The following is a 13,435-nucleotide window of genomic DNA, read 5'->3' on the forward strand; positions in this document are numbered from 1 at the left end:
CCAGGTGTCACCAAATGCAGTAGGATATTCCGATTCATTCGTTTAAAATGAGTGATGGCAAATTGATAGTTTAAGCGCTGGTAATGTTACTTGTGGAAACCAAAACTTAACTGTTACAGCCTATATCCCAACAAAGGTAGATACTCTTACACAGTAAAACTTGTAAGAGTCAAACCTGCAACCCTTATTTTTCAAACCCAGCTCCTAAAACCATGATATCTGGCTTTTGTCTTTAACTGTTCTACACTTATAATGTGAGCAGGATACCTATATTTGATGTAATGTCATAACCAATGTGACAGTCAGCCAGGGTTTCACATGGCTCTGAAAATGAATAGATGTGCGGCGTATGACATGAAAGCGTACAATTGAAAAGACTGTAAATTTCTTACTTCCTGCTCAGCGAAATAAACATGGCGACTCCCATGGAGCTCAGTTGTTGGGGAGGCGATTGGGGTTTGCCTTCTGTACATACAGATTCCCTCATTGTACTGGTAATTGCTTTTTAATACACTCTTATTGCAGCTAAATTTACAGCCGTGTTTCGTTGACTTATCCTGAAGCGAACAGAATTATGAAGTAGAATTATGAGACTATTGCCGTGGTTAGGTTGTCAGGTAGCTAGCAAACGTTAGCTAGCTATCATCCTTTCTGCAAAAAGTAACATTAATAACAAGCATGTTACTTCGCTAGCTGGTCCAGTGAACTTACTAGCCAGTTTGCCACCATACATTGATGCATACAGTTAGCTGCTGCCTTAAGTGGGGATCGACCTAGCCAGCCAGCTAAGTAGTGTTAATACCTTTAAGGAGACTATGCAAAGCACGGCGCATAGCTCACATTCGCTAGCTGGCTTGCTAACATTCCCGTTCCTACTAGATAGCTCGTTATTCAAGGTCAGTGTCGATGTCAGAAGCATAGCGGGTATTCTTTCACAATCTTCTATGTGTTAAGACATTTATACTGTACTCTACTGATGTTCAGTCATTGCCACATTCGTAAAATCGTGTAAGCTTAATTGCACCCTCTTCTCGCAAGGTGACACCTCTGGACGCCTACGGGATGCAAGGTTAGCTATGTGGCTGGCGAGCTAGCTAATGTTTTATACCCAAAAATGAAGGCTACCTCGACAGTCTTTAATCGGCAATCCGTTTTTCAACCCCATATCTGTCAAGACGTTAGTTGAATAGCCATCAATCATGCAGTGTCAGCGAAGAGAAAACTTTTTGGTTGTTAGCAGGCAAGCTCACTAGTCTATCTAATTTAACGATGTTACACTTTTGTGTTAGCTGGTGCAGTTAGTTTTTTGTTTTTTACTTTTTAGTTAGGTGGCCTGCCTAGATTGATGGTACCTAGCTAGGATTTTAGATAGTTGGTCTAAGTAATTAACGTAAGCGCCATTATCCTTAGCTAACGTCAGTCATTCTATTATCTGACCGTGATTTTTGACCCTCTCTTCGTTTTTCCCAGGCTTACGCTAAATTTTCAGGGGCTACACTGACAATTCATCCAATTGATTGGACGTGGAAGACCCTGACAGGTAATTTAGCCAGCAAGTTAAAATAATTAACGTAGCCTGCTAATTTACACTGCCGTAACTTGTTTGTAGCTCTAGATTTTGACCACGCCCCCATACACACATGAACACTGTACTGGCTTGGTAGGTAGCTCAATAATGGATCTTCAGCGTGTTTGCCAACGCTATAGAGACAGACGAGACAAGGGGCTGATTTATCTCCACTTTTGTGTTGCTTGTCACGTGTAGTTAATATCATCAGACATTTTAAGATTTTTCGTGTAGAATGCTCAGATCTTTAATATGAAAGAAAAGATGTTGACAGGTATATTTAAAGTGCTGTTTGTATGCAAAGTTTCACACTATGCTGTCCATCTCTCGTGGTGACAGGGACAGTACCAGCTCTGCACTCTGAAGGAGCCACGGTGACAGAACCAGTGCAAATTCTCAACTTCTTAAGAAAACGGGTAATTCTCTTTTTGGCCCCTTTGAACCTTAAAGGTCCTGTGGTTTTGGAACAGGTCTTTGAAATGCTAAAAATGGTCTGTATACAAGTACATCTAATTAGACCGTCTGTCAGACTTTCTCATTGTTTGCACTGTCTAGTTACTCCACACTGTGTAATTTTCCTCCCTTCCAAGGTTTTGCAGTGTGACAAAAGACTAATGATTTTTCCCTTTCTTCACAGAGGTACAATGCTGACTATGAACTTTCAGCCAAACAGGGAGCAGACACTATGGCATACATTGCATTGCTTCAGGAGAAGCTGAAACCAGCACTGGTATGTGCCATATACACACTGGAATCCGGACATCACAATAATAGTATTGAAAAATTGTATGGGGAGCCACAATGTATAGCTAACTGTAAACCCAGTGTTGGCAATTTGCAGGCCAAATGCAGTTGTAATATATGGTATAGCATATAGTCCTCAGCAAGTATTGCAAGTTTTAGGAAAATCTTTTTAGTATTTTGAGTCCAGTCACAAGAGTGATAGAAATAGAATAGAAGTAATAGTAGCAGAAGTTTCTGTTGTATTACATTACATTGTGTTTGATTAGCACATGCTCCTATCCAGAGCGACTTAAATAATCAACTAAAAAAAATAGTTTTACATCATATCTGTTTCTGCAACTGGATATTTTATTTAAGGTGGTTCAGCTTAGAAGTCAGAAGTAGCTACCCAAAGGTAGCTACAACAGTGGTACTTCCAACCAGGGAATTGGATCAGTAACTCTAGGGTTACAAGCCCTGCTACCCCACACTGCTGCCCGTGTTTATTGAGGTTGGTGTTTTACGACCGCTTTGCAGCTGCACACGTTCTGGGTGGACGCGGAGAACTACGCCAACCTGACCAGGCCGTGGTTCGCCTCCCGCTCCCCGTTCCCGCTCAACTTCTTCCTCCCGAGCCGGATGTCCAGCGTGGCCCTGTCCCGCATCCTGCTGACCAAAGGGGAGTCCCCACTGCACAGCGTCACTGAGGTGGAGGCAAAGGTACGTTTTTCACCAGTGGCAAAACCACATCACCCAGTTGTTTCTCATGCAAGTGATAACATTATTATATTAGACATTCTTGTTAGATATTAGACATTATGCATCCTTGTTGGAATTTCACAGTTGCAGTACGTTTATTGTAGAACAGTGCAAGTGACACATTGTTAGTAGACAACAGATTTTGTTTTGTGTCAGGTGTGTCATGTGTGAATGGGTGAATGAGAGCATAGAGTGAGGTCTTTAGTGCTTGGATGAATAGAGCTCAGAGTTTTAGAGCTGTGTTTAAGGCTGGAGCTGTATGCATGTCCAGGCAGATCTAGTTTGTTGAGAGTTGCACACTCTTGGTTGTCTCCAGCTTGTAGCTGATCTGTTTTAACTGAACATGTTATTGTTAATATTATTCTGTGTGGCACACGATGTGCAGTTCCACATAATGTGTTCTAATGGATAAAAGATTACTATTTTGTAGCAGAAGAAATCAGATGTGATAGTGACATTTTTACAGCTGTCATTTTTCTTTCAGTCTTTGTGCACAGAAAGGACAGTTTTATTGCTCCTTGGCGTGAATGAGACTTTTGCCTTGATATTCAGCCTGTGTCAGTGTGCGAAACTGACAGGAATTTCGCTTTGAAAGTGGGGGTTTTGTTGTGGCTTTGGCACCCTGGCGGCTGCCTGTAATCTGAGCGGCGGGTGAAGTGTTCCCATCCCCAGAGGGCAGACGGAGAGACTCTGTGTGAAAGAGTGGGCCCAAGAGCAAGGTCCAGAGTAAATCACAGGCCCGAGTCTCTGACACTTGGGTGGATCTGTCAGACTTTGCTTCATCCTGTGGTCAGTGAGATCATCCTAAGACCAAGATTCGATGACTGTTTAACCAGCCCTTCAGGTTGTGAAAGCAACATTATAAGATCGTTGTAAGATGAACAAATTCAACTGGTAGTCTTTTTTTTTTTTTTTCAGCAGTGTTGACTTTCAAAGCAAGATGGGGGAAGAATGCCCATTGGAATTTTGTTGTCTTTCCTACTCATTTTAAAACATTTCAGACACTGCTTGAGGCATGCAGCTCTAGTTATGCAGTTTTTAATTAAACAAATGTATGATGTCTGTCTGAAGACCTCTGTCAACCAACATCTTTTACTTTAAAAACTCCAAACAAGTACTGCCCAACAGCTTGTTTATACTGAAGTCAGTTTGTTTGCTCTGTTGCAGATTCTTTTAGGTCAATGAGGTAACCATTTTTGCAGTGCAGGATGGTGCCCCCAATCAGAACAAAAATATTGAAATCCAGTCCTTCTCTCATTAGATCTACAGTGAGGCTAAAGAGTGCCTGAATCTGCTGTCCCACAGACTAGGATCATCCCAGTATTTCTTTGGAAAGATGTGAGTACTGCACTCTCTGGGGAGGAAATGGTGTGCATGCACAGCACATGCTGAAGTGAACAACAGTGGTCTGTAACTGTACTTTATTCCCTTGTAAACAAAGCGGATCCGCATTTGTGATACTGTATAACGGCTCCTTCACAGTGACAAGTGCTCATTTTGTCTCAACTGAAGAGGAGTACATGGCACATAACCCCTGCAGACGTAAACAGATGTCTCTTTTGTACAGACGAATCCTCAGATTCCTACTGTCCTTTTCCAGGCCAGCAAGCCTCGATGCCTTTGTGTTTGGCTACATCGCCCCTCTCCGGAAAGCTAGCCTCCCCAGCGGTCAACTACAACAGCACCTGAGTCAGCTCACCAACCTGTGCCAATTCTGCGATGCCGTCCTCAAGACCTACTTTGTAGACAGTGCCCCTGGTAAGCTTATGGGTGTCGAAGTGTACTTCTGTGAGAAAACAAAACCCACAGAATGGGTTGGATTGGATATTGCAATTAATTATAAATAAGGCTTTTTATATCCAGTTAGATTAACAATATCCATAGATTAACTGGATATTGCAGGCAGGTATAAATTAGCTATTTAAATCCAGTCAAACACATTGTTCATGCAAGTTTGCAGATGTTAAGGACAAAGCCAGTACAGTTGCAGGCCTTTAAGATTGTCAAGACAGATGGGTAATTCCTAGATGTGTTACTTTTGGAAGTGTTACATTGCATTTCTGCAAGTTAGAGGTAACTGTTTGTGCACCTCCCGGGTGAGCTGAATCTTGGTTTACTAACTCCAGCTGCGTTAACATCCTTTTTCTGCCACTGTCACATGATTGGGAAATGTTCTTCTTCTCTCCCTGTCTTTGGGATGGTGTCTGTTTCTGTCTTCTCTCCATTCTCTGATCCCTTCTCAGGTTCACCTCCAGCCAGCCAGGACACAGTAGATGCAAATCTCCAGAAACTGACACAGCTTGTTAATAAAGAGTCCAACCTTATCGAGAAGGTCCACGCTCAATTCATTTTGCATTTCCCCCTGCTCTCTCTGCATGCCAAATCATTTGCATTCCTCCCCTTTAAATATTTACGCAAAGCTGATGCAAGCACACTGCAATATATATACTCTGCTTCAGACCTTGGCTTTGAGTTCACATTAGGTGCACAAGGGCTCATTTATTCATTAATGGCACTGTTTGTTTATCCTGTCACCAGTCGTCTGAATGCACAGTAATGTGTTTTCTGACTCCAAAATCATATTATATCCAGAAAACAGAAGTACCTTAATTGCATGTTAATATTATCAGAAGTACTATGAAGACAAAGTGATCCACACAAAGTAAACCTACACAGATGTTTCTGCATTGACCAGTCGTATGAAAAAGAATTTTCTGTCGCCAGTACAAGCGTATGTGGTGTCTGCAAGATTTGCATAGTGTGACATACATATAGCATATTGTGTGTTGAAATTGATGTGTACTCACCTGTTAGAGTGTTCCTGCAGTTTGTGTTCCTGTTGTTGTTGTGTGCAGTGTGTGGTTGTAGGCTGTACCCAGATCAGTATGTCTAGCAACGTGTAGTGACTGCTGTCTGTCTGTGGCAGATGGATGACAATTTGCGCAGCAGTCCCCAGCACAGACCCCGCAGGCCGGACCACAAACCCCCCTCCCTGTCCAACGAGAGGAACTCCTCGCCAGCATGACCCCACAATGCTCCATGTGTGGGTCCTTCAGGAAGTACATTACTCTCAGTCTGTGCTGCACCCTAAACCGCCCCCATAGCCTCCCGCTCCCCTCTTTCACGCTGGTCCCTGATGCCTAGCGATTACGGAATTGGGCTTGTAGCCAGAGGGTTGCAGGTTCACTTCCTAGATGGTGCACTGTCACTGTAGCCTTGGAGCAGGCCACTTGACTTTTTGTAAATATCCAGCTCTGTTATTGGGCAATGAGTAATTTGTCAAATGTAAGGCATGTGAGCCATGCAAAATAAGACATACAGATCAAGGATCAGTGTTCAGAAAGGGAGCACTCTGCGTTATATGCTGAGTACTGATCAGAGATCAGGGGGAATGTAAGGAGGGAGGGAGCAGTTTGGAGTGCAACCCTGGACACTTTAAAGGGCATATTTGTAGATTACAGCTTTCGTACGTCCATTTCACCTAAAACCTCATATATGGCCCTTTAGAAAACCTTAGACTTTCCTTCTGCAGCTGTGAGACAGCTACCATGTCACAGTATGGTCTTTTATTACATTCTCTGTGTGAATCCTACCCCAAGGACCACAAACTCTTGAGATTTTGTAGGTTTTGTGAAAAACTCAAAATGATCACATTATTGTGACCTCTGCATGATCCAAGCAAAGGGACTGTTTCAAAAAGAGGGATGTATTTTCTTTGGGTTTTAATCTTAAAGAGGTGCTGAAGATGTCCTTAAAACTGCATTGTACTGAAGGGTACAGGGCTATGGCTGTAGGAAGAATGCAAAGGATTGTGTCAAAATGGGAAAAGGTCATGACGTTGAAAGGTAAATTGCAAGGCGATCTACAGAATCACAAGAGGCAGAACCAAAAACCAATTTCATCAGTTCATATTTCAAAATGAGATTGTAAATAGATATTAAAATAAGGATTTAAGATTCACCATTAGCATATTTTTTGTCAAATGCTGGTCATTAGATGTTACATCAATGAAATACATCAATGCTGGTAGATAATTGGGCAATATAATTTTGGGTTTTTTACTCACATCCAAATTAATATTACAAGCGGTGGTTGAAATCATTGTGTAACCTCAGGGTTCAGCTGTGATTAGGGGTCAGAATCTTTCATTGGAAATGGCATGGGTAATTGGATGATGTGTGGCTCTAAGAACACTAAACCATCTTTTGAAAGAGAAAAATATTTTCCATGTGTGAATATCGACTGCAGACAAAAACCCAAAGTACCCAGGTATGTTGTGTCAAGGCATATAGGCCAGTAAGAATGACTATGAGTTCAAATCAACTGAGACAAGCAAACAGGAGCTGCAGTACTTTCAGGCATATGCAACTGTATGTTGTCATGGAGTGTTTGTTAATTTTTGAACTGAAAGGTTGGGACAGCAGTATTCTATATCGCATTGTGATTGTTCTCAGTGGTGACTTTTTCCAGTCCATACATGAATGGAAGGAAATTTGTTTTTGCTATTTACAGTTCTCAAAATGTCAGTTGAGCTGCAAAGCGCATATGAAGCTTGATCAGTTTCTTGAATACTATTAACAGACCTGTCCGTGATAAGTATTCATGAGCGTAATGGTTTCAATAATTTGTTCTTAAGCTTCACTCTTAAGATGAGTTAAGGGATTATAGGTTTCGAGGCTAGGGTATGCTTGAGCTGTGGAAGAAAGTTTAAGTATGTTTATCAAGAGAAATATTACCTGCTGTGGAAAGTGTTTCGCACGTTGGTATTATTTTTGATAGGACTAAGAGGAAAAAACGAAACAGAAAATCCTGTCTCTGAGAAATATGTGTAAACACTATTTTTCTGCTTGGATAGACACACCTCATAATCTGAAATTCTTAGCAGTTATCCAGTATATTTATATATTGTATCCACTTATGAATAAATTACAAAAGTGGAATTCATGAGATTGCTTTTACAGGGAATTTTCAGTTATTTTTTGTACATAATATACTGTATATGCCAGCACAAGTGAAAATAATGATATGTATTGTTTAGTATCTGCATGGCTTAAAACAATAATCATTTGAAATAATCATTAATGTAATACAACATATTCTGCATATTATCCATGTATGCTTCTGTGTGTGGTTAACTTTGTTTATTCATTAATTTTGAATGGCCTTTACTTTGGTTGTGTCAGTAACTTCACGGTAGAGAGGGTGGACGTTTTCTTCTGCATTAGTGTATCTGAGACAAGAAGGCTGTGGGAATATCACGGTGGAAAGGGACAATGAATGTTGTGGTCTTTTTTCTGAAGTTTGAAACAACACAGTTTTGAACAGGTTATATGTCCCTGTGATAAGCAGGACAAGTCATAATTCTGTATGACTTGAAAATTCCTTCCATGTAGTGAATTCAGTGATCATGTTGGTCAAGATAACGTTTTTGTCTTTTAAATGCTTGATCGAGGTTCATGGCATGGCTATTGTAGTGTAGTGTCAGAGTGTTAACAGTATACTGACTGGACGTGCCTGTGTTTTGCAATATTGCATTCGCTGAAGTTTGAAGAAGGGAAGCTAAGTTGTGTGTGTGTGTGCTGTTTTTTTTTTTTTAATTTTTATTTTTACTAACTTTTAGAACACCACTACACCAGTATCCAGTATTGACTGCTAAAAGTCTTTGGTACACATAAATCCTTTTTTACAAAATGTTCAAGGTCACCTCCCCAAAATTAAAGGTAAATTGAAAATTAAAAAATTAAAAGGGTTACAAGGCCCGCTAAAAATCTCTTTATAGCGTAGTGTCAGAATTTCCATAACTGCTTTCCAAAATGAAATGGTTAGCAGTAGATGAAAAGCTGTCTTTTGAATACTTAAGAATTCACTGCAGGTGTCCATTAATAAGCTCTGACAGACTAATTAGACATCAGCCACTGTGTTCCATGGCAACCCTACCCATTCCTGGCAGCCTTGCCTTTAATTGTTATTCCAGCACTACAAAATGACACTGAATCTCCTAATTCCTCCACCCCCAAATACTACATTTGGACAAGAGAACTTAAATGTGTTTAGTAGGTTTTAAACAATGGTTTCAGTAGGAATAGAGCCAGATCTGCACATTTATTGTGCTAGCCGTTGGGTCATTCTCTGTCTTCAGAATGTCATTACATCCAGAGCTACAGTACTGGCTTTGACCCTGAGCGCACAAATCTGGTGTCAGTTTTGAAATGGGGTACGTTTTTCGTTTGACAGTACCTGTTACGTCATTACGTCATGTTATATTTCATAAAAAATTTGAATTCTTTTTTTTTGAGGAGAATAAGTATACATTATTGATGTGTTTTTAGTATTCCACAGGGGTTCTTTGTGAACCTCTGACTGCGATAGGGAGATCTGATATTTACATGAGAGAAGAGGCTGAGAAAATTATGGAATGGTTTTAGGTGTGGACTGTGTTATCTGAGAACATAGATTAAAAAAGTAGGTCTTTGCAGGTTTGACATCTAATCTTGTGATTGAATTTTTATTGATGTTGCATACTTATAAAGGGAGTCCTCTACACAGTAACTCACCAATAGCTCACTGACATGAATGTCTTTTTTATTGTATGATACAGTAATAATTCCTTTAGGACTGTGGTTGATTTGTAGGTATTTGGCGGTCTGTCTCCTACTCTTACATATTTTATCCATAATTGCTTGGATGCAAAGCAACCTGTACATTTTTTTTCAAAGACTGGATGTTCTCTCTGCCCAATTCACAGGAATACAGATAAAAACATAATTAATGCATTCCATTTTGAAGCCACCATTCCATTTAAAAATCCAGAGAAAGTTTTTTTTTTTTTTTGGCATGGCATTTATAATTGGCATTGTATGGGTGATTTGACTTGGGTGTGAGTTTGGCACATTTAAGTGAACTCTTCCTGGGATTTATTTTCAGATACTGACATATGTATGTATTAAGGTTTTTATCTTTTCATCTCTTTGTGAAATTACTTACACACTGTTTTGTGTTTTTTTTTCTTTTATTTGCGTTTAGTGAGGTAATATCTAAAATGCTATTTATATGCCTTGTTTCAGAAGGGGAACACTGACATAAATGCAGAAGTAATTGGCATGACCTAATCATTCTTACTATGCTCATCATGAATATTCCAGTGAAATGTTGGTTAAAAATTGTTGAAAGGCATAAGGAGACAGTACAGTATTCAGAAGTGGTACTGTGTGCCTTAGACATTTTAATGTACTGTGCAACTGCAGAGCTACACAATTCCTTGAACTCTCCATCCCTCTGCAAAGTAAAAGCTGTTATTTTGCTGAATTATATTAAAAAGCAATGCATTACATATTGTTGATATTTTTATATACCGTTATGTATAGAAAAGGAAACGCTTACTGTACAAAGGATAAATAGCCTACACATAGTTTGTATGATCAGTTAAGTGAAAAGAATTCTAATATACAGTATAGTGCTGTTGTTCAGAAGTCAATTTGGCATTTATTTTATTTTAAATCTTGTCATTGAAGTAGTTTTTGCAGGTTTGATGTCCATTCCTCATTGGAATTATAAGCCCTTGGTTGTGGAAGATTGTAAAACTTGGTTGTACATATACATCCGCTACAGTAGATTTCCAAATCAGACTGACAGACAGAAATATATAAACAGGACAGTCTCTGTACTGGATAGTATATATTTTCATTTTTTTGGTAGCTGCTGTACAAAAACTGCAGAAGGGAGGATATTTCAATAATGTCTTGTTTCAAGACAGTTTGTGCTGTAGATCAGACATATTGTATTCATTATGACAAGAAATGTTATTTTATTTTGAAATTATATTACTGGTGTTTAATGAGCCAGATAGAAGTTGCTCAATTTACTCCTATTTTTGCCAACTCAGTCACTCTGAATTTAATGTTATTAGGAGAAATGCAAATGAACACATATATTCTGTCATGTATTCGTCATTTGTTGTTAATAGTCCCTAGCAGTGTGGATAGAGGTTTAATAGCTTTTTTGTTGCTTTCAGTGTCTAATGTTAATAATTTAATATGATTGTAAATGAATGGTATAAACTAATAATTACTAGCGCTTTACCCAGGATTCTCATTTAAAATATTTAGGCATCTCAGAAAAAATTGAATATTTTCATATTGTGTCATAACAGATTTTTACCAGTATAACAGTTTCATCATATCAAAATGATTTATCTTAGAAGAAGGATGTTTAAGGATAATTTTCTTAAGCATTCTTATTGTGAGAAAATATTTTTCCTTGTGTATCATTAATACATTTTCTTCCTTATTATATAGTCATATGCTGTGTCATTATCTCAAGATGACAAGCATTGTTAATATGACATCTAACCCCTTAATTTAAGTGTTTCTTTAGGTATATGTGTATGCTGCCTTCATGTATTAAACCTCTGTTTCAATCAACAGTTTCTTTTTTCACCAACATTTTGCACATAAATATCACTAATCATTTGCTTTCTGTTGCCTGCTATATGTTACTTTTCAATAGATTTTTCCATTGTTGTCCTTAACGTAACACATTGCCTTGTTTTTTGTGTGTGTACTGTACTTGCTCCTGAACAACCTGAAAGCACGAATGGTGGATAGAAGATGGTTTGGCTTGCTGATATCGCTTGACCCTCTTTTTAAGCGTGGGGGTGCAATAGGACAGGAGTGTCCTGTACTTATTGTACCTAAAGCCTTCATTGTTTAGTTAGGGGAAGTGTTTGGCTTAATGTTGTATTGCCCTCAGTATAAGGTGGGGTTCGCCTCACTAATATATGTTTCAAAGATGCATCTTTGACCTATGTTTGGAGTCCATTCAAAACAGCTAACACCTATGCTAAGTTGCAAAGGGCAATACCCGAGGCCACTGGGACACCAGTGGATAACGTGTGCATTCAATGGTTGTGTGGAGTTCGCATTTTTTCAAAATTCTCATATTTGAAAAAGGGTCGTATTATTATCAGAACTACCTTATATTTGGGCCAACACAGTGTCAGTAACCATGCTCTCATGGTATTCTGTACCTAATGATTTAGGTCGGACTAGACTAGAATTTCCTTTCTGTTGACACAAGTTGATTAATTTAAAAATGGCTGTATTGTTCTGTTTAAGTGCTTTAATTTTGGATATTAGGCCACATTTGTGTTCCACTGTCTCTTGTCAAAACAAAGGACATTGTGTGTCAGTCTTTCATTTTGTATGGCTTCTCCTTATTGTAATGTTTCTGCTAACCCACCATGACATTTAATGATTGAGGTGTTAATAAACATGTTTTCATTTGGAACTATTAACCATACTCACTCTCATTATAAAATGCAGTTGATCACCTGAAATGTAAATAATATACTAATATACTGTTGGGATTACTTGAAACCAGGCTAAAACAATATGTTGTCCTATGCACTTTTTGTCTGACTGTAAGATGCAAAGCAAAAATAAAGTCTTGAAACTGAAAAAAGTAACAAGTCTTTAATTTACTTTCTGATCAGTAAGAGTAATGGTGATGACCAAATATTACACAAGTACATAAGAAGTCGTTCTGGATAAACAAAAGCTCAGTAAAAGTGTCTGGAACATTTTTATTCAAAGTTCAACTTGTAAATATTTTTTATTCTCTTAGCACTTCTGATTAAAACCTTTGCCATTGTTGAAGGATTTCAGTCTTCCACTCTGATGTGGAGCAGATTTTAAACACGCAAATGCAGTATCAATGTGTGCTACAGCTGCTGTGCCTCTGGGTCAGTGCCAGTTGGATTGTCACTGTGGGCCCTTGGACAGTGGTATCCAAGGACAGGTCATGTTTATAGTCTGTGGCTGGTTCAGTGTCGTTCCACATTTTACCTAATGGAGCAGCTGATACTCATTGCTCTACCCAGCTGTTCTGTCTATATTTGGGAGTGACACATGCACTACATTCACACAAAAGAAAATTCTCTAGTGGTGTCTGACTTTGTAAATGTGTACATAGGCTCACACCAGGAAGGTTCAATGTTAGCTGAGAAAAACCCAGAGACGTCTTTCACCATTTAGAATCAACTGGCATGATTCCTTTCTCTATCTTCCATAATGTCCACTTCCTGCCAGTGCTGTTCTAGCCAAATGTCACATTTTATCTATGCAGTGTTATGAAGCTCAGTCATTTGCATGCTGGTCAGCTTCAAAACCATGAATTAGCCCACCATTCACTTCTTTACAATGAAGGAAACTTCAGTTGAGCTCCTACCATTCAAAATTTAAATTAAAGCAGGTTATTATGCCTACATTGTATGCAGTCTAGACTGCAGGTAGAACTGTATTTCTGGATTATCTGCAGGGGTTTATCAATACTTAATTTCTATTGGACTCTGTAGTTTGTATTTGCTGAAAATAAACAGGTTTTAGTCCA

The 13,435-nt window shown here is 38.9% G+C and overlaps 1 protein-coding gene across 2 annotated transcripts; it reads left to right on the top strand.

Moving 5' to 3' along the window:
• The first annotated feature begins 413 nt into the window (after window positions 1-413).
• mtx3 (metaxin 3) lies at window positions 414-8,645 on the top strand. Of its 2 annotated transcripts, XM_036527692.1 has the most exons (9): window positions 414-494; window positions 1,471-1,540; window positions 1,907-1,983; window positions 2,205-2,297; window positions 2,828-3,010; window positions 4,311-4,387; window positions 4,650-4,807; window positions 5,293-5,381; window positions 5,976-8,645. In XM_036527692.1, exons 1-9 carry the CDS (start codon window positions 414-416, stop codon window positions 6,072-6,074), a joined length of 927 nt encoding a protein of 308 aa, XP_036383585.1. In that variant the 3' UTR covers window positions 6,075-8,645. The 2 variants fall into 2 exon arrangements, with proteins under 2 accessions (XP_036383585.1, XP_036383586.1); XM_036527693.1 differs by lacking the exon at window positions 5,293-5,381 and having other exon boundaries at window positions 5,976-6,058.
• The last annotated feature ends 4,790 nt before the right edge of the window (window positions 8,646-13,435 follow it).

Source organism: Megalops cyprinoides, chromosome 4 (assembly GCF_013368585.1).
Source record: "Megalops cyprinoides isolate fMegCyp1 chromosome 4, fMegCyp1.pri, whole genome shotgun sequence".
Taxonomy (NCBI): Eukaryota; Metazoa; Chordata; class Actinopteri; order Elopiformes; family Megalopidae; genus Megalops; species Megalops cyprinoides.